This window comes from Equus przewalskii, unplaced genomic scaffold (assembly GCF_037783145.1).
Source record: "Equus przewalskii isolate Varuska unplaced genomic scaffold, EquPr2 ChrUn-6, whole genome shotgun sequence".
Classification (NCBI taxonomy): domain Eukaryota; kingdom Metazoa; phylum Chordata; class Mammalia; order Perissodactyla; family Equidae; genus Equus; species Equus przewalskii.
Genome location: NW_027228754.1, coordinates 2371791 through 2392731, shown reverse-complemented (window position 1 = coordinate 2392731; position 20941 = coordinate 2371791). Strand labels below are relative to the sequence as shown.

The 20941-nt window shown below is 38.1% G+C and overlaps 2 protein-coding genes across 2 annotated transcripts; one reads left to right on the top strand and one right to left on the bottom strand.

The window, feature by feature from the left end:
* The first annotated feature begins 4496 nt into the window (after positions 1-4496).
* Positions 4497-7655, top strand: LOC103553949 (mucosal pentraxin-like). Its single transcript, XM_008524727.2, has 2 exons — positions 4497-4603; positions 7003-7655. The coding sequence occupies exons 1-2, from the start codon at positions 4540-4542 to the stop codon at positions 7596-7598; spliced, it is 660 nt and encodes a 219-aa protein (XP_008522949.1). The 5' UTR covers positions 4497-4539; the 3' UTR covers positions 7599-7655.
* Positions 7656-9188: 1533 nt separating this feature from the next.
* On the bottom strand, positions 9189-10554 carry LOC103553938 (olfactory receptor 10J1-like). Its single transcript, XM_008524716.2, is given in 2 exon segments — positions 9189-10266; positions 10269-10554. Coding segments are annotated over 2 exon segments (930 nt in total). The 5' UTR covers positions 10423-10554; the 3' UTR covers positions 9189-9490.
* Between the last annotated feature and the right edge of the window lie 10387 nt (positions 10555-20941).

The window sequence follows — 20941 nt, the reverse complement described above, 5'->3', positions numbered from 1 at the left end:
GTTCTCCGGCCAGACGAACCCCCATTTGGGGAGAGGAAACGTCCTCCTCCCCTACAATACTTATCTGCTTTACTTTTTTGTAGAGGAATATAAGGAATAAGCCTTCTGGCCAGGTATACATTTATCTATAATTTACTAAATCAAAATGTTACTTTTCAAACAAAGCATACCCAGTGAGATTTTTGTTTCTCTCTTCCCTAAGAGGAGATCATCATAACAAGATTTTTTTTTTTTTTTTTTAAAGATTGGCACCTGGACTAACAACTGTTGCCAATCTTTTTTTTTTTTTTTCCTGCTTTATCTCCCCCAACCCCCCCTGTACACAGTTGCATATCTTAGTCGCATATCCCCCCAGTTGTGGGATGTGGGACGCCGCCTCAATGTGGCCTGACGAGCGGTGCCATGTCCGCGCCCAGGATCCGAACCCTGGGCCACTGCAGAGGAGCTCGCAAACTTAACCACTCGGCCACGGAGCCGGCCCCCATAACAGGATTTTTAAGGATATTTCTCACATAAAGATGAAACCAGCTCTTCTTTTTCTTATCTCCCAAGACAAGATCATCGTGAAGGGAATTTTCAGAATATCCTAATTATTTTTCTATGTTGCCAATTGTTTCTCTATAGAGTTTGTGCTCTGGTCAGAACTCAAATTTGAAGGGAAACCAGAAAATGTGGTTGTTTGGGGAAACTTTCTATGAGACAGGAGAAAGCTTTTATTTTTTATTTTTTTAGCTACTAATACTTTTACAACACTTTAAATGTCTAACCACCTAACTAATCTCATTCAATCTTCCTAACAACTGTATGAGGGAGCTGTTTTTGTTTTTTAATTCCTATTTTATAAATGAGAAAACTGAGGCACAAGAAATGTACAACTGCCTGAAGGTCACATGAAGAAGGGAGAACTGGAACTCTGAACTAAAGCTGGTACTCTTTCCTTGATGTAGTGCTTTTCACCTGGAAATAACCTAAACCAGGGCCTTGAGGAGAGTCAAGCCTGATTCTCCTGCAGCCCCTTCTCTCCTTCTAGCAAATGGGCCCCAGACCATTTCTCATTCTCTTGAACTAAAGGTAAGTTCTCATCTAGTAGCCAAGCTGCCTCTCCTTTCTCCAGCCCTGGGGATCCCTGGTACTCAAAAAATCATTTCTCACATTTTTCTGCCACCCCTTCCTGTCTCCACTCCAACTCTCTCCCTGCATTAAGACCCTCTGGCCTCTCCTTGTTTTTCTAGGTTGAGAGCTTTCACCCAACTGGATTCAGTACCTACCTGGCCATGCCTCCCTCCTAAGAGAATACTGAGAGCTGAGAGGACACTCAGAGACTGCAGCAGTGCTAGCAATGGGGAGACACCTACCACGCGGCTTCATACACCCTTCTTTCAAGGACAAAGTCTTTTTTCCAGCTGACTGGGGTTAAGTTTATATGATAAATATATGGAGAAATGTGTGTTTTCTCCTTGATCGTTTCTTTCAGGTGTTGCCCCATCTCTGGTAACTTCCTGTTTCCTGTATCTCCTGAGGAAGCCTGAGCATGTCAGACAAGGAAACAGGCTCAATGTCTTCATGAGGCTACAGCCTCACTGACATTTACTGTCTGGGTTTCCAGGTCTTGGGACAACATGGAAATATGAAGAACTGGTATCTCATCAGAAAACTGACATCGTTCACTATACACATCAGCTGTGGGCTTTGAAATGGAAGCCAAGAGGAAATCTTTCCATTTCTTGATGTATGCCCTTTAAAATGGAACCTACTGAAGACCCCCCAGTGGAAATCCAACAGGGTAGGTCTGGCAGTTAATAGAGATTAGAAGTGCCTGCTCATGACTCAACCACTCTGAGAGTTTATCACTGCAAGACGGGTTGGTGGTTTTGACCATTATACCATTTTACATGGATTTTTTTTCTTACTCATACATTCATTTCACTTATATCCATAGGTCATCATTGGTTAAAGTTATGGATCATAAGGAATATTCAAGCTAAATATATTAATGAGAAGCATAAAAGTGATCACTCAGAAAATTCACCTGAGGATTATCTTTAAAAATAATAATTGTGAGGGGCTGGCCCCTTGGCCGAGTGGTTAAGTTTGCGCGCTCCGCTGCAGGCGGCCCAGTGTTTCGTTGGTTCGAATCCTGGGCGCGGACATGGCACTGCTCATCAAACCACGCTGAGGCAGCGTCCCACATGCCACAACTAGAAGAACCCACAACGAAGAATATACAACTATGTACTGGGGGGCTTTGGGAAGAAAAAGGAAAAAAATAATAATTGTGAAAATTTTAAATTTACAAAAAAGTAGAGAAAAGTTATAAAATTATGTATCAAATACCATGTATACTAAGTATTCACCATGCCATATTTGTCATAATTTTTTCTTATCTCTTTTTTTTAAGGTAATAACATTTGTGGATGCAATCAGAAACTCACTCCCATCCTTTCCTCTTCCTTACTTCCTCCTTCCTCAGAAGTAACCACTCTCTTGAGTGTGTGTGTATTATTCCTTTGTATGTTTATACATTAGTACGTGTTCATATTCATAAATATATAATTTTTAAAAATTTAAATATGCATCCTATTTTTGAAATTCATCCATTTTGATTGTCAAAAAGATGCTAATCTAATAAATACTCTGTAGCACATCAAGATGTCTTTAGCACTTAATTAAATCCTTGGAAGTAAGTACTTGGAAAGTAAGTACAAATATTATTATTTTTTAATTGTTTTCTTTTTAGGCTCTAAATGTCAGAAACACAAATCAAAATCATCAAAAACTTTGTATATTTCTAATGTAGCAAAAAGTCATTAAATTTCAATATTCATTTAAATGAATATATTTTTATCCCTGAATGAAATGTGGTATATAAAATGTCATTTTTAATCTCTCCATAAATTATGCTGTTTCATAATTAAAGTTAATTCAATAATGTGGAGCACTCATTAAATGTGGATAAGTCAAATTTGTCTTTTTAGATATATATTATGGATATTATTAAAGACAAAGTTAACTTATGATGTAACCTTTAATTGTAATACTATATTGATCTAAAGTAACATATTATATGGAAAAATAGCTTATTTATTTTGTATTGTGGAAAAACATACCGTGAAAAAAATGATTTTAAAATTTCCTCAGGGAAAACTTGACGTTATGTTACAATGAATGTAGTTTTAGAATTAATAGAGAGTTAGATTGATTTAAACCAATCTAAAATTATACAAACAGGACAAAAATCTTAAAGTGCTTACATTCTCACTACTGAATTTCCGACTCATATGATATTATTGTCGAACAACTAGCTAACTTACTGTTAATCATCCAGCTGCAAGCAGAATAATCACTGTGCCCAGATCACCAACCCACAGACTCATGAACTAAATAAACGTTTATTGTTTTAAAAACTGAGTTGTGAGATGTTTTGTTGCACAGAATAATTAAGTAGAAATAGACTGCCACGACTAACCACAGAGGCTTCTGTTGTTTACAAGAGAGAGCCTTAACTCAGACAACTTCCTTTAGTTCCTTTCATCAACTTGGAAATACCCAGATTAGTTCATTCGATAAGTAGTTTTAAGGCAAGTGCGATAAGTTAATCACAGTGATAGATGCTGAAGATTAAACTATGGGGGAAAAGATGCATGACCTGTATGTTCTTGGACTTTAAAAGTCTTATAACGTGTGATGAATAAAAATGGAGGAACTGAGACAGCAACTTACAAAAAGTTTTATTGGAGTCAGAGAAACAAATACTAGGATAAAATGCTTACAAATAGTCAGGTTTGTAAGTCATTGACTTAGGTCCTAACACAGCTAGCTTGTTGCCAGTATCCAAGCACTATTCCATGCCCACTTGAGATGAGCTCAGTCTACCCAACTTCACAGACACCTTCTTTGGGCTCCTAATTTCCTAGCAGATTCCTGACTCCAGGTGAAGAGCATCATCTTAACACTCGGCATCCAGGAGCTCCTTTATGGACTACCTGGCAACTTCATTGTCAAGACCACAAGAGCTAGATCTCCACTCCGCCATGAGCCATGGAGTTTCCATCTTGCACTGATTTGAAGTCCATAGCCACCTGAATCAGCAAATGTCCTTAGTCTACTGGTAATACCCCATCCCCTGAGCACAGAGGGGAAATGGTCCCTCCAGCAGCTCTGCAAGTATGCTCATCTAACAGAACTAACGATCAACTGCCACAATTTCCTTACACACATTAGGTAATAAAATGTTCCTTTAGAAGGAGAGAGACTCTTTCCTTGTGAGGACATGAACAGGACAGCTCAGCAGGAAATAGAACAGTTAAAAGAGAAGGGAAAGACCCTACAACTGAAACAATAGACCAAAAAGCAAACAAATTTGTTTCTAAATCATATCCTGGTTCAGTTAATGTTTACCATTTATAACTTTGCCTTCTGTTGCTGGAACAAAGGCTTTGCCCCTAAAAGCACAATATAAGAGCCAAACAGTGAGCATCTTGACATTGCTATGCCTGCTGCTATCCCTCCCACTACTCCTGAAGACGGAAGAAGAGAGCCATGGAGAAGCTCCTTCTGACTATCCTGCTCCTCACCATTCTCTCAGAGGGTGCAACACAATCAGGTAGTTACTGAGCCTTCTTGGGAAAAAGTTTTCTCCAAATCCCAGGGAAACTGGAGGACAGCACCTTTTGTTGTCATTCTTGCTGCTGTTGTTTTGGGGAAGATGTGAATGAAAGACGGTATGTAAGTTATCTATTGCTCTGTGAAACATAACCTCAAAACTTAGCCACTGAAAACAACAAACATTTGTTATCCCATTCTTTCTGTGAGTCAGGAATCAGGGAGGAGCTTAGCTAGATGATGCTGATTCAAGTTCTCTCACAAGGTTAAGTCAATCAACCAGGTCTGTTATCTCATCTGAAGGCTTGACAAGGGGAGGAACTGCTTCCAAGCTCCCACACATGACTACTGTCAGGATTCTTTACAGACTGTTGAATTGAGGGCCCAAGTTCCTCAATGACTATTGGCCAGAGGCTTCCCTTAGTTCCTTTCCACATGGGCCTTTCTATAGAGCAGCCCACAACATGGAAGCTAGCTTCTCCAATAGTGAGTGGTCCAAGGTAGAGACAGAAAGTGCCAGCACAAAAGTCATAGTCTTTTCATATCTAATCTTAGAAATCACATGCCTCAGTTCTGCTGTATTCTATTCATTAGCAATGAGTTAGCCTACAATCAAGGAGAAAAGAATTATTTTTGGACATATTTTTAAAACCACCACAGATGCTGATGAGTAAGGATATGCCCGGCCTAAAGAAGCTCCAGGGCTAGAGAAAGAAGAGCTGGCTTTGCTTACTACATGGGAACACCGTTATTTCCCACCTGAGAGAATAAGAAGGGATGTGCAGCTTTTATTAGAAGAAGAGGTCATTGCAAAGTTTGGGGTGTTCACTCTCTGATCTTTCTCAATCCTTTAGTCTGGGTCACATGAGAGGAAGTATGAAATCTTCAACGAATCTTGGACTTTAACTCAGAGAACCAGTTTCTCCCAAACTGATTGAATTACCTTTGTGAAGCTGCTGAACTCTGATCTTCAGTTTCTTCATCTATAAAATGGGGACAAAAGTGGCATCAATCTTGCAAACACTTGTGATGAAGATTGAGTGAGATCAATTAAAGGCAAAATGTAATTTGTGATGCATAAATGTTACAAAAAGTTAGTTTTTACTAGGAGTAAAAAAGCTTTCATGTTCTGCCACACTTTGTTTTTTTCCTTTCTACTACTTCCGCTAACCGCAACCTCATCTTCTCAAGTTTGAGACACACACTTCTCCATCATATCACTATCAGCAATAAGCTATTCAAAACACCACTCTCTGGCTAACCATGCTATTTTGCTCGAGGTTTGTATACCAGCAAAGTCACAAATCACACACATGGAGATAATTTGATCACAAGGTATAAATTCTTGGTTTACTTTCCCATCCTCCTAATTCCTGTTGTACTGAATGAAGTTCTGTCGTTCTCTCTTTCTCTCTCTCTCTCTTTCTCTCTTTCAATATTTAAGTCTGTAATACCTTCCTAGCTCCTTCTCCCTATCTCTGTTCCTATTCTTGGTCCAGGATGATCATTTCCTAGAGAAACCTTGTATATAAGGAAGAAGGAACTCATGCTGTTTCTCCATTTCCTTCTATAAAGCAAAACTAACTCAATTCAGGACTTCATAGTGCTTCTAGGCTGTGTCTCCCTTGATTCAGTTAGTCATTATTCTCTAATTTATTTCCAGACCATACTATTTGTTAAATTTGCTTTCCTAAGCAAGAAAAAAAAAAAAGTTGATTTTATAACGATTAAGTCCTCCTCTCTCATGGGTCTTTAGAGGAAATAAGTCAATGATAAGTAATTCCATGATCCTGATGTTGCAGCCATGGGGAAACAAGCAGCGGGAAATGGATCCTAAGCAGGCACATAAAAGATGCAAAAAGGGAGTGGAGAGGAAGGTGAGGACATATAAAGTGCCATATGATTTGCATACTACTCTATCCCTTAGACTTGGCATTATGAGTGTTGGTCTAGCATAGCCAAACCATGGTTTAAGGAGAGCCATTATAATTATACCTAACCCCAGCCACAAGTGTCCCATGGGAGACATATCAGAATATGATCAGTGGTGGGAGAATATGAGGTGCTACATACTTTGTCCATTTCACTCAATGAGTCAGCTGTGTTTCATTTTCTATGACTGGTGTTTGCTGTTCTATATGGATGAAATCTGCAAAGAAGATGGGAGTGGGGGCTGATATAGAATATCTTTAATTTCTCTTTCTAACATGACAGCTGTACCAAAACCTGCTTTGAACACTAGCATTTTGTTTATACGGTCACTGAGATAACGCACTTACAGGCAGCTTGTAAACTCCAGAGTGCTATATACTTTATCAGGAGGCAGCCTATAGTCCATAGTGAGAGGGAATTAAACAAGAGAATCAACAGCATTTTTGTCACATTGTCTTTTCTCCACAGACTTGAGAGGGAAGGTGTTTATTTTTCCTGAAGAATCAGCCACAGCCTATGTATCCCTGATCCCCAGGGTGAAGAAGCCACTGAAGAGCTTCACACTGTGCCTGAAAGCCTTCACAGACCTCACCCGCCCCTACAGCCTCTTCTCCTACAGCACCAAGGTCAAGGACAATGAGCTGCTTCTCTTTGTCAACAAAATAGGACAGTACACACTGTACATTGGGAATACTGGGGTCACTTTCAAGGCCCCCCCATCTCCTTATGCCCCAATCCATGTCTGTGCCAGCTGGGAGTCTGCCTCTGGGATTGCTGAACTCTGGGTGGATGGGAAGCCCATGGGAAGGAAGGGTGTGAGAAAGGGGTACTCTGTGGGGGCAGAGGCAAAGATCATCCTAGGACAAGAGCAGGATTCCTTTGGGGGACGTTTTGATGCAAAACAATCCTTTGTTGGGGAGATATGGGATGTGTCCTTGTGGGATCATGTGCTTTCCCTGAAGGAGATGTGTGCCTCATGTTACAGCGGCAACCTCCTGAATTGGCAGTCCCTGATTTATGGAAGTAATGGCTATGTGGTGACAAAGCCCAAGATATGGCCTTAAGCCTAACTCTCTTCAGATACGATTTGTATTTAGTGATAAGCACTCACTCATTCTCTCTGAAATTAAATGCATTGATTCAAATTTTTCTTGCTCTGTTAAGATGGTATAAGCTACATTTTTAAAAAAGACAAAGGATAGGTAGGCCTTTAATATACATTCTTTATTGTTGCAAACATTACTTTGGGTGAATTGCACGGTAATTTTCTGCAGCATCAAACTATAGGAACTCAGGGGAACACTATGCTTTTAGTATGGGTGTCAATTTTATAGTCCCGTACAGCTGTGGGAGGTCCTATGGGGGTTCTGTGTGCAAAAATTAAGCAATTTATAAAAATGACATAACTGCTGGGAGAGGCTCTCAGCAAAGGGCTACTATAGTGAGCAGGACCCCCAAAGAGAGAATCTCAAATGGGGCTGTCTCAGAAGGAGGGTTGTGAGTGTTTCCCTTAAATGTAGCCCAGATGGATTCGGAGGTGTTCTCAGCGAACCCAAATAAAGGAAAAGATAAACTGCCCTCTTGACACTCACTCTTGGGTTGTCTCTTGGAAGTAGCTGCTCCCAGGAGGGAAGGCTTTAGTTCTTTCAGGTAATGCTCCATAAATACGAAGATTTATCGTCTTGGCCCTTCTACCCTTAGGGATCCCCAAATCCTTTGTTTGACATGCATTTTCAATGCATCTTCAGTGGGGACATTTGGACTGTCCTTAAGCATGAAAAGGATGGCGCATGTGAGATACAGATGATGATGACGATTATTCTTCTTATTAATATTATTATTATTTTTTAGCATCAGCCCTTTATGGACAGGAGGACATTTGGCAAATTTTGCCCCTTTTTAGTCCAGGCCAAATAATCCCAAAGTCTTAAACCTTTCTCACAAATCAATGCAATTTTCCCATTTAGAAGGCGGTGACAACGGGAATTGGAAGACTCCCAGAGTCTTGTTTAGACAAGTGTTTAAACTTAGAGTTTAAACTAGGCACCCAACTGTTCACAGAAAATGAGTTCATAATGTAGAAATGAAGAGGGTAAAGGAAAGACATGGATATCAGCTCAGGCTCCACAGAGAGAAGAATAAAAATTATGGGCTAATTTCCAGATCTGAGGCAGCTAGAGTTAGTTGTGAGATGAGATTAATAAATTTTAATTTCAAAAAAGATCTTCAGATGTCCCTACATATGTGAATACAAGCTAGTATATGCATTACCCCATAGACAGCACATATAACTGCAGTGAAACACAGTTGCTGGATGTGACAAGTTACTTACTAACATGTGAATATACGAGATTCACCAAGGAAACAGCTGTAATGTAAGCTTCAACAAAATTGAAAAAAAATTTCATGGGTCTCCAAGGCAAGTGAGGATGTTTAAAGCTGACAATACTTCTTCTGGAATGTCAGGATCTGTTACACCTGTCACTGCCCAAAGGAGAAAGTGATGATAAGTGGGAAAGGTGGTTTCGACTGTATTTCTGACACATCCTGTACACCAACCGTGCTCTCTTTGAAGTTTTAGAGCTCAATGTCTACCTGACATTTAGGTTGATCTTTCAACCCAACACTTCAAATAGGCATTTGCAGCCCACTTTTCTGCCATCAACACACTGATAACAATCAACTACCCTCTTGCTTACTATTTCCTACCAGTTTTTCACCTTGTGAGCAGCATCTAATCATTCCCCTAGTGGTAACCTACGAGATTAGTAGAAGGTATCGGAGAATGATGGTAAAAACAAAATTCAAGTCAGGGAAACTCTTGATTCATTAATGCAGGCTTACCACCAAATTCTGCAACTCTTTCTGGGTAGGGGATAAAGGATAAGATCAAATTTTTTTTAGATTACAAAAATATCCAGAGCATGATAGGGTATATGTCAAATTACCAAAGATTCTAGGCAAGAGGTTTTTTGCCAATAGCACGGTGAAGGGCATCCTTGACCTCCTTGTTCCTCAAAGTGTACACCACAGGATTAAGGAGAGGAGTGAAAACAGTGTAGGTCACCGAAATCAGCTGGTCCTGATCTCTCATGTTCTCTGACTTGGGCTTGAGGTAGGCAATGGAGGCACAGCCATAGTGGACAATGACTACAGTAAGGTGGGAGGCACAAGTTGCAAAAGCCTTCTTCCGGCCTTCAGCAGAAGCAATCTTGAGGATGGTGGAGATGATAAGGATGTAGGAGATGAAGACCAAACCCTTGGGCACCACAATAACAAGTGAGCTGATGATAAAATTCATTATGTCATGCAGAGTGGTGTCAGCACAGGACAGTTTCATAACTGGGCGGATGTCACAGAAATAATGGGCCACCTCTCTGTCACAAAAAGGCAGCCCGAACACAGAGGAAATCTGAATTATGGCCACAAGTAGCCCAATGCTGCAGGCTCCCCACACCAGCTGGGTACATACTCTTCTGTTCATGATGACCGTGTACCTCAAGGGATTGCAGATGGCTACATAGCGGTCATATCCCATTGCTGTGAGCAGAAAGCAATTGTTGATGGCCAAAGTGATAAAAAGGAACATCTGGGTGGCACAGCCAGCCAAAGAGATGGGTTGGCTCAGACCTATAAGGCTGGAGAGCATCCGTGGTACAATGACCAATGTGTACACGGTCTCTGAAGTGGAAAGCATACTAAGAAAGAAGTACATGGGTGTGTGAAGGGACGATCAATGCCAATAATTGTCACAATGATGACATTGCTAGCCAGGGTTAAAAGGTAAAGGGTAAGAAATACCACAAAGAGTGTGAGCTTGTGTTCATGAAAGCTGAAGAAACCTTGGAAAATAAACTCAGTCACCACTGTGTGGTTCTCTCTCTTCATTGATAAATTCCAGGTCTAAAAGATGAAGACTTAGGCCAACCAGTCAGAATAACTCTGTCCAATGCTTTGAGCAGGAGAACTCAAGGAAAAGGAGATAATAAGGATCTGCTCCTGGATGGATGCCAGGTTGATGGGGACTACTGATCACCTATAGGTAAAAGATAGAAAAACACAATCAGGAAACAATTTCTTGTACGGAGAATTATGCATAAAGGTACAAAGGAACAAGCAGGTATGGGATAAGATAGAAGGAAAGACACTGGGGGCAAGTTTGGAAAAGATTTCCCAGGTGAGTTAGAACATAGGTGTTAGGCGGAAACTGAAGTTAAAGAAATAGAAAATGCATAGTTAAGTTTGAAAAGAATTTTCTCATAGATTACAGTTTCATAGTTTTCTTTACCTAAAATAAATTTGCCAACCTCTTCCACTTTGTTTAAGCCACAATTTTGATCATCTTCTTAAAAATCTTCCCTTCTAAATTGCCAGGCAAGTCAATGCTCTCTGCTCCAACAAGATGTCAGTGTTTGCTTTCTCCCTGTTCCATTTATCTGCATTGTTCATAAACCCTTTTCACAAATCATTCAATAGCTTCAAGCCTGACTGCTCCCCTCCATTGTTTTTTCAACAAGCCATATTCCTCTTTCTTCAATACTTAACTCCAGTCTCCTCTTGCTCGGAAAATCTTCTCCTCAGGACTAGATACAATCTAGCAATCCAAGCTCTCCATAGTGTACTTCAATTGCTAACTGTTTCTCTGTAACTAGTTCTCATGGACGTATGTATTTCTGTGTGTTTTCTAGCTTGTGTTTAGATGTGAATTTTTACAAGCAGTCTGACTCACTACCAGACTCTGAATTCTTTTTCAGATTTCTTCAGAATTATAAACCGGATATCTTCCACTTTCTGTGGAATCTGTGTCATTGAGAAAAGCAACACTGTACATCATTTTCTGTTTCCTTGGATTCTGGATCTTTAGCCAAAAATATCTTTTGTACCCTAAAAAAGTGAAAAAATGTTCTTCTACAGAAATCATTTTCTGCTTAGACCTGACAATCAATCCTGGGCAAGGGGTTAATCGTATACATTTCATTATTCAAGTCTTTCCAATTGGAAGCAAGCTGTAAAAACTCATGTGCTTGGTAGCCTTAAATCCTTTAAATATAACTGAATCACAGGACCTTAGAGTTAGGGGGTAACTTTAAAAGCACAACATTCCTCACAAATAGTCCCCCAAATTCTGCTTCAGTGCTTCCAATCATTGTGAATTCATTATCTTACAAGTTAGCATCCCCTCTTTTGTTTGAAGATACTAAGTTTACTTAAAAAAATAAAACTAATCTTTTTATATTATAAAAATGCTTAAGGGAAAAATAGCCATCCATCCAGAATAGTATAAATGGAAAAGTTAGTTTTCTCATTCTCTATTTTGCATTCTCTGGTCCAGAGGTAAACATGATTCATGGTTTTTTTTAAATTTGTTTATTTCTGTCTAGAAATTTTCTATGTACAATTATGCATACTTCCATATCACTTCAATTTTACACAAATAGAATTAGACTGCACATACCAGTTTACAGCTAGCTTGTTTCCTTTAGTGCCATATCTTGAATACTTTCCATAACAGCACTGTAGATCTAGCTCACTCTTTTCGTTTCCAGTGGTTCATTCTATACCATTATATATATCCACACAGATACACTATCATCAATTCTATTTTTGAATGGCTTTAATTCTTAGAAAAATTTACTTCTGTTGACTCAATATCTGTCTCCCTGTAACTTGCCATCTTCCATGTTATCCCATCTTCTATTTCCTTTTCAACCTGATAGTACTTAAAATAGTTGAAGATCGTTATCACATCTCTGCTAAATTTCATGTCCTTGAATCCATTACCACAGCAATATAAGCATAAAGAAATATAATATTAATGGACATGAGAATCAATACAAGCAAACAAATACTGAAGACCATAGAGGGAAAATAATAAGATTTTGGAAAATACACATGGCATTTCATTTTCATTTACTTCTGCCAACAGCCACTCACTGCTTCTGACCTTGATAATAGGAAGGAGAAGGAGTCACTTTCCAGATAGTGATCTTTAAAAGATTTCTTCGAAGGGGCTGAGTCTATTCAGAGGAAGCAGATGAAAACATCTTGCATTCAAGAGGTAATTACAAAGGAAGCTAAAACCCGCAAAGCAAGTAAAATTCAACTCTCTCTAGTATTAGAGAGAACCTCAAATTATTGCAATATTCCTTGAGGCTGGGGGCATTGGTTCCTTTGGCTTGGGAAGTGGCCCAGGAAAAAGTACAGTCTCTTAAATTCCAGATTTCAGGAGCTTTGGATACTTATTTTTCCCAAGAGGAGTAAATCTCTCTGTTCCAAGTCTCCTGGAAGCCTCCCTTTGAAAATCTCTCCAGGGTACTAAGAAGTAGTAAAGAGAAAACCTTAGATCTTGTCTCAAGGGCTCCATTAGGAATTTGGGTAGCAGATGAGGGAGATGCTTTCATTTGTTTACTTACTGTTGGGGATTGTTGGGTTTCAGTAACTAATACTGCATTGAGTTTTCAGCAAGTAAATCATGTGAATACTGAATACATTTACAAAGAGAAAACCCTAAATTTTAGTTTCTCAGGATTAGAGAGAAACCAGCTTCATGAAACTTGTTCAAATAAGATCAGGGCAAGCAGAAGTTTATAGCAGCCAGGACTTCTCCTGTCCAGCTTCAGCCTATAGCCAACATCCTTAGGTCTCACTGGACGTACATCTCAGTCTAACTCTCTCATTTAGGGAGATCCATCTCCCATGCTTGAAAATGTCAGAAGATGCTGTCAGATCCATTCCTCGTGTTCCTTTTGGTTCATTCTCTGATCTTGCTGGAGAGAGAATGAAATAGCAAATCTCTACTCCAGTAAGTTTAGTTTCTCACTCAGCATAGTCTGCTCTATCAGGATGGTCTCTGTACCAATGGGAAATGTTTGAGGAGCCATTTCAGTTCTACCATACAAAAGGGGATTACCATAAAGATCTTCAACACAGAATAAGAATTTTCTTCCTAAAATAATCATATTGTCCCTCTGATTAAAAGAGTAATACATGTTCATTATAGATAGAAAGCACAGAAAAGGAAAAATAAAACATAAATTACTTATAATCTTCAACTTAGAAATATCAACACTATTAACATTTTGGTGACTTGTTTTCTATTTTCTTCCCATGCATTCATATGTGTATATCTGTTTACATACACGTACACTTATGTTTTTGGCAAAGATGGGATGGTGATGATTTTTGTAGTCTTTTCACCTCTTTAATAATATGAGATCATGCTATACAAACTTCTTTATACCAGTTTGTTTTTTCTCTTAGCAATGTATTGTGAACTTTTCTCATATCAATAAACATTCTTCTACTTGTCATTTTTAAATAGCTGCCTTGACTTCTCTCGTAGAAATGCTCTACCTTACAGTATGGTTTGTTTGAATTTTCATTTGGTTGCATCCGGTTGTTAAGTCTCTAAAGTGTCTTTTAGTCTAGACCAAAATTTCTCAACAGTGGCACTGTTAATGTTTTGGGGCTGATAATTCTTTGTTGTATATATGGAGGTGGGGAAAGGGTTGAGAAGAAGAGATCGTCCACTGTGTTACAAAAGGTTTAGCAGGATCCTCGCCTGTACACACTAGATGCCAGAAACATCCTCTCCCCCGACCCACTATACTGGAGAAAACCAAAAATGTCTCTAAATATTGCCAAATACCCCTTAGGGGGAAAATCACCCTCCTTTAAGCGTCACTGGTCTAGAGAATTTCACTATCCCCTCCCCCCCATTTTTTTCATTTTGTTGACATGTTTAAAAACCAGGCCAAATTCTCAAATTCTGGATAGCTGTTTATTCATTGTATCATTTAATTTATTCTTTTAGATCCTGTATTTCCTACGGATTGGAAGTTGGTTCTAAAAGCTTAATTAGATTCAAGTATTAAATTACATTAACTATATTAAGCTACACATACTATAAACTATATTAAACTATTAAAAATTTTGCATTACATCAAGTGGGGTTGTCAGATTTAACAAATAAAAATACAAGATACCCAATTAAATTTAAATTTTAAGTAAACAACAAACATTTTTTAGGATAAGTGTGTCCCAAATATTGCATGGGACACACTTAAACTGAACATTATTCATTGTTTATCTGAAATTCAAATGTCATTAAGCATCCTGTATTTTATTTGGCCACCCTAATCAGGAGGCACATATTGTTTAGCTATCCCACTCTAAGCAATGCTAAATTGATCAATATTTCAGGTAGCAATAGCCTGATGCTATATTCAAATTGGTCCCATCAATCTTTTATTATTTCCTCTTTGATGACTTTTGTCTAAATCAATTTTTTTGTTAAAGGCTGTAAACAGTGCTTTTCTAGTCATGTCATTTCTTCTACATTTATTCCAAGGAATTTTCCTTTGTATAGAAGAAGTTTCTTTCATCAAGTAGGAAAAGAGGGCAAGGCAGTACTGAGTAGAACTGGAATTCAAACCTAGGTTGTATAATTGTGAGTCTAGTGTGCATTCTATTACATCCAGCCAAAAAAACTATTCACTTTTGACTTGTTGATGATACATGACTATACATAGTCATAATCTAGTAAGCCTATGTCTTATAATTAACAAGGATGTAAGATGATAGGAATATAGATAGCATAGGGGTAGAAGTGGTGCCTGCAAATTGAAGCAAATTCATAAGTGATTCTCTAAGCAGGAAGAATAAAACTCTAGAAATAACGGGTAAATTATGGCATCCAGAAGAGAAAAGAGTGATGCACAATTAAAGGATCTGTAGCTTTTTTCCATTCTCCTTTTATTCTGGCCAGAAATTCTGAGTAGCGTATTTCAAAATAATCCATGCAGCCAAGTACACAGTCATGAATGTGTCATAGAGAATCAAATTGCTTGTGACTTCTGAAAAGATTAGACTTTTTGTCCCCAAAGAGACTGTCAAAGGTAGGTCAAAGGAGACTCCCTCATCTTTAGTCATGTGACCAGGGTGAAGGGTATCTACAGATCAGAATTAGGCAACACAAGGAATTTCATCTTCCTTTTCATTTATTGACTTGATTATACTGTATTTATAGTTAATTAAATGTATAGTTAAATATCCTTTGGTTAGAATACTAGAAAGAGGATTAGAAAGCCATATCTTTCTAACATTTTACATATCTCAATAGGCCTGTCAGGCATAAAGAAAGTATTCTATGACACTAAGTACCATAAGATTTAATTGAAAAGTGTGTTTTTTAGTGCCAGTTTTCTTAGTACAGATGCAAAGAAAAGATTTGTGATTTCCAAAAAAGATGAACAATTGGAGATAAAGAGTCATCTAGCATGTCTCTAGTGCTCTTCAAGAGAAAATTTATTATTTTTTTTTTTTAGAAAATTGTCTCTAAGGAAGAGAAGGATGCTTTTCTAAGGAAGCATCATGATAGAAATAATCAATGAGTTAACTGCTCATTTATATCTGTAAAAACAAATTATTGAAGATCTATACATGCCCTGCACTGTGCTAAGTACCAGGTACAGAGCAATGGATCAAACACATACCATATGTGATGAGGAGCCAGACAAGAAAAAATGCAATTTTCTTACCCTTTGACAGGGTAAGAATGGAAAAATATGAGAACAACATATAACCTTCTGTCATTCATTTTTAATATACTAAATTACTTATATCCACTGGGAAGCAAAAATCACATAGAGATGACCTGTGTGGTATATTTACCATTAAAAATGAATGAATTAGCATTTCGAGTTATCTTGTGAGTTTGAATAATGTCTCAGAGACTGGTGAGTCTAGCAAGTTTACCATTTAGATTTGGGGCTCACATGGCTGAGACACAGACCCTGGGTGATTAGCACTACACCAAGATTCTGCTAATTATCAAATTCATTGGGTTGTTCTTGGTTCTTCACCTACTTGATAACTCTGATACATTCAACAGTGTTAATCACTCTCTGTCTTGAACCTCTCCTCAGTCTTGATTTTGTGATACCACTATGTGGTGTTTCTATTAGAGAGAAGCTTACCAGTCACGGTTATTTAACATACAGTATGAATCTGTCAGTCTATCCTGCACAGGGGATGGTGACTGTCATTTAATCTGGCGATTCAGTGAACTTGAGGTTCTTAAAGGAGCTCGTACTGCACCGTTATCATTTCAGTATGTGATTAACCTAAACATCTAAGTTAACCATCCACTCACTCTTTATCACATCAATCTGATTTAATTATCTCCTTTGTTAGTACAAAAACTACTTGTATGTTTTTGTGCATTTATTTGTCCATTTCTTTATTGTCTTTCTCCCCATATTGGATTATATAGTCCTTAAGAGCACTTGGTCTCATCCTTTCCTCAGTCCTAAATCTTCGACCAAAACAAACAAAAGGAATCTCATAATTTCGTTCTTTATTTGCCACTGATGAATTGCTTAGATATAAAACTCACAAACCAAGCTCTGGGGCTCAGGCTTCTCAGTCCTTAAAATGAAGGAATTTAAATTGAGTATCTCTAAGGTCCTTTCTTATTTTAAGATTTTACGATATTTTTCTCTACTTCAGGACTTAAGACAAAAACTGATTAGGAAACAAAATACCGTTTCTCTCCAAGTCACTTCTAACAAATGTCCCATGGTTATCATCAATCCTACCATCCTTCTAATATTCTGCTTTCAACTTCTTTCTTTCTTCCACTTCCACTTTCAAATCTGTCACCACCTCCTGTTGCTTCTCCTTTTCACCTCTTCCAGCTTTGAGACAGAATCATAGAAGGGAAGGTTACTATATATCCTGCACTTTCAACATGGCAGACCAGATAGGAGAATAAAGGACTCATCAACCAGGCAGCAGGAGTCACTGCCCTTTGGGAACTACCACAGGGCCACATTGTCCAACTAACCTACTCCTTGAACTCCTATAATCCTCGTTGTGTGAAAATGCTTGGATGTTAGATCTGCAAAGGACCTTGGAGCTCATATAGTCCAACCCTTCCATTTCAAAGACACAACTATTTTGAAAGGAGTCTCAACTTGTGAGGTATAAACATAAAATAGTTAATTTTTTTTAGTAACTCCTGTAACTCCACTCTTGTTGGGCAGCATGCTCCCTTAATGAAATCTTAGACCAATTTCATAAACTTTTAATTACTTTGTGTTACTAAAACAGTGTCATTAGAGTTATTGAACACAATCCCATAATTTCAAATTTTAATTTTATGTTCTATTTGAAATTCCACTTTCCATTATCCACTACCCCTTCACCTGCCTCTGAGCATACAACAAGTTTATGGCTTCAGTGGTTTGATACATGTTGGGAGGTGAAGGGTAGTGATCATATCACCCATACCCCTTTCTCTTTCCAACATCAGCCCCTTCCTTTTTGGGAGGAGAGAAGAGAGAATGGAGAATGAAAAGCAATTATCCACAGTGTATTAGCTGTCAGCTCTTTGTTTAGTTGTAATTGCTATTCCAGTATAGGAACACCACCTCATAAGTGGGGGTATAGTTGTGGTGATGCCCCCTTCTTGTTATTTGTCACCATTTCTTTAGAATTATTGACCATTCTTTCTCATTTGTCAGTTATCTAAATACAGACACTGTCATAGGAGTACATTTATAGATTCTTCAGAGGAACCTATGTCTCATCTGTCTGTACAGCTCTAGCCTATCCATCTAAAGCTCACTCTATTTCTGCTTTCCTCAGCTTTCACTGCAGGCAACCCACTCCACAAGCTCTTGTTATTAGAGTACCCATCACCCAAAGAATGACCCTTTTGAAGGGATAGTAAAGATGGCTTAAGACCCTATTTTCTCCCTGTTTTGCTCACTTAACCCATGGGATACTTGCTTAGCTTTGCCATACAAAATGGTGGCAATATAGACTAACTCCTAGCACTGACTCTCTCAGATCCATCACTTCTTTCCTGACTCTTCCTGCAAGCTCTGACAGCATTAGATGCTTTTCCAGAATAATGTTTCATAAACCTTAAGGCAAAAGATTGCTATGAGTTCTCAACTTATTGAAGGTCGAGAGACTGGTTCAATAATCCCAAATGTTGTGGGAAAAGTGTTGGGGTACCATGTTGCATACCTTACTTCCACATATTTAAGAGCCTGTATATTTAGACCACTAAACTTCAAATCTTACCTCGGCCTTTCACTACTTGTATGATCTTAATCTCTTTGTTTCATGAAAAACAAGGATGCTAACAGTACCTACTTCACAGAATTCTTCTGAGTATTAAATGGGATAAAGCACTTTGATAAACAGTAAGTGCTCAATTGTTATTGTTACTGTTATGTGTTTATTTTTATTGGAACACATAACAGTTTCTCCCTTATTATTTCTGCCTGTAGGAATCAAGTTTTTGGCAAGGTCGGATGTGGTTAGGAGGAACTTCCTTTTTTCCATCCTTGAATCCTACACAGTACTCAGTACATTGCTATGCACATAGCAGCTGCTTAACAAGTTGAGAAATATGCTGCAGTTTCTCTGATAAAATGTGTGTTTCTGAAATGCAAATATTCCATATACAATTGGTAAACCAAGAAATAATGGCAATATAATGTGGAAGTTAGTTCATACAAGATTTTTCCTAGCATGATAATGTTTTTTACTACCGAGTAATAGCAGCTGAACACAAATCTCACCAGCACAGTGGAACACAGCAAGGAAGAGCATACCTTACACAATAACATTCACTTCAAGATTTTCTTCATGGCTTAGTTTTACTACACCTGCCTTGAGAGTGTTTATTGCACAGTTTTCTCTAGCTTTTGTGCATTTTGTCTTCGTCACCTCCTTCCATCAACATACCTTTACCTTTGAAGAATATCAAGACCTACATCTAGCATTGATTTTATTCGTTTATTAGAAATTTAACATATCTTTTTAATTGTTTAATTTATTAAGTAGAAATGCTAATGTTTATGTTAGTACCCTGGTTATAGGTTTTGCATGATTTGCCACAATATTTTTTCCCCAGAAGACTTATTTTTAGCGTGTGTTTTTGCAGAATGCAAGGACTTTTTAAAATAAATGCAAATGACATTATAGCAGAAGCACCTGTGCTATGTTCAGGAACTATTAATTGAATTGTCTGAGTGAAAACCATTTCTCCCTTTTTGCTTATTCAAGGACTTAACTCCTTAACTAACTTTGTCTTCCCTCATTCTCTGTCTCTGATTACTGGATTATTCCTATCAGCTAACAAATATGATGTAGCATCTCCTATAAGATACAAACCCTTTCTTGACCCTGCATCTTCCTACACCACCGTCCCATAACAAAACTCAAAAAATGGTCTACACATGCTGTCTCTACTTTCTCACTTCCTATTCACTCTTCAGCCCACTTCAACCTGGCTTCGACATGTACCAATCCACTGAAATTGCCATTGTCCCCAAATTTTCATATTACTAAATCCAAAGAACAATTTTATTCCCTTATCTTACTTCACCTCGTAACAAGATTCAATATAATCAATCATTTTCTCTAGATTTGTACTCTCTTCGCAGCTTTAACAACATAATTTCCTGGGATTCTTCCTACCTTCTGGCTGTTTCCTTTAGTATCTTCTCTATCTGCCCTTTCTACTCATTCTCTAACTACTGGAATTCCTTACGGCTCTGTCCTGGGACCTTCTCTGTTCTCTTGCTACTCTTTCTCTCTCTTTAGCTGATCTCATCTTACTCCAGTGGCTTTAAACATATACCAACGATTCCCAAATCTATGTCTCCAGTTTAGACTTTTCTTCTGGTGTCCTAATTCTTGTAATTGCCTATTTAACATAAATACTTAGATATCACAAAGACATTTCAAACCAAAACATCTCCAAACTGGAACACTTGAATTTCCTCCCTAAATCTGGTATTTCCCCTAAATCTAGGACTTCCTCAGTCTTCACCACATAATAAATAGTATCACTGTCTACACAGTCATAAAAGCCAGAAACTTAGAAACCATATTTTATGCTTTCCTCATGCTCCAATCTATCAGCAATTCTGTTAATACCATCTCCAATACATACCTCAAACTCATCGACTTCTCTATATCTCCACTGCTACTGCTCTAGGCCAATCTATCAATGTGTTTTATTGTCCCCTAACTATCTCCAAGTGGCCACTCAAAAACTCTGTATCCCACATAGTTGCAGTTTTTGCATACATGTACGTATGTATGTATGCGTATACACATATAATGTACAGATACATGAAAAGCCATCAAACCATTTAAAGCAAGGGAATATATATTTTTGTGAATACACATACACAGACACACACATATATACATGTCTATATGCTTAAAACAGTTTGATGGCTTTTCATTACCCTTCAAGTAAAACCCTAACACTTTATTATATTTTACTGGACCCTCACCATTTGGCTCCTAGATACACCTCTAACTTCATTTTATGCCATTGTCCTCTTTGCTCACTATGCTTCAGTCTTATTTCTTTTCT

Bases quoted from the DNA above. Each gene is read 5' to 3' on its own strand.
- LOC103553949 (XM_008524727.2), top strand. From the start codon at position 4,540: ATGGAGAAGCTCCTTCTGACTATCCTGCTCCTCACCATTCTCTCAGAG. The intron at 4,604-7,002 runs GTAGTTACTGAG...TTTTCTCCACAG, and splicing joins AGAGGGTGCAACACAATCAG to ACTTGAGAGGGAAGGTGTTT.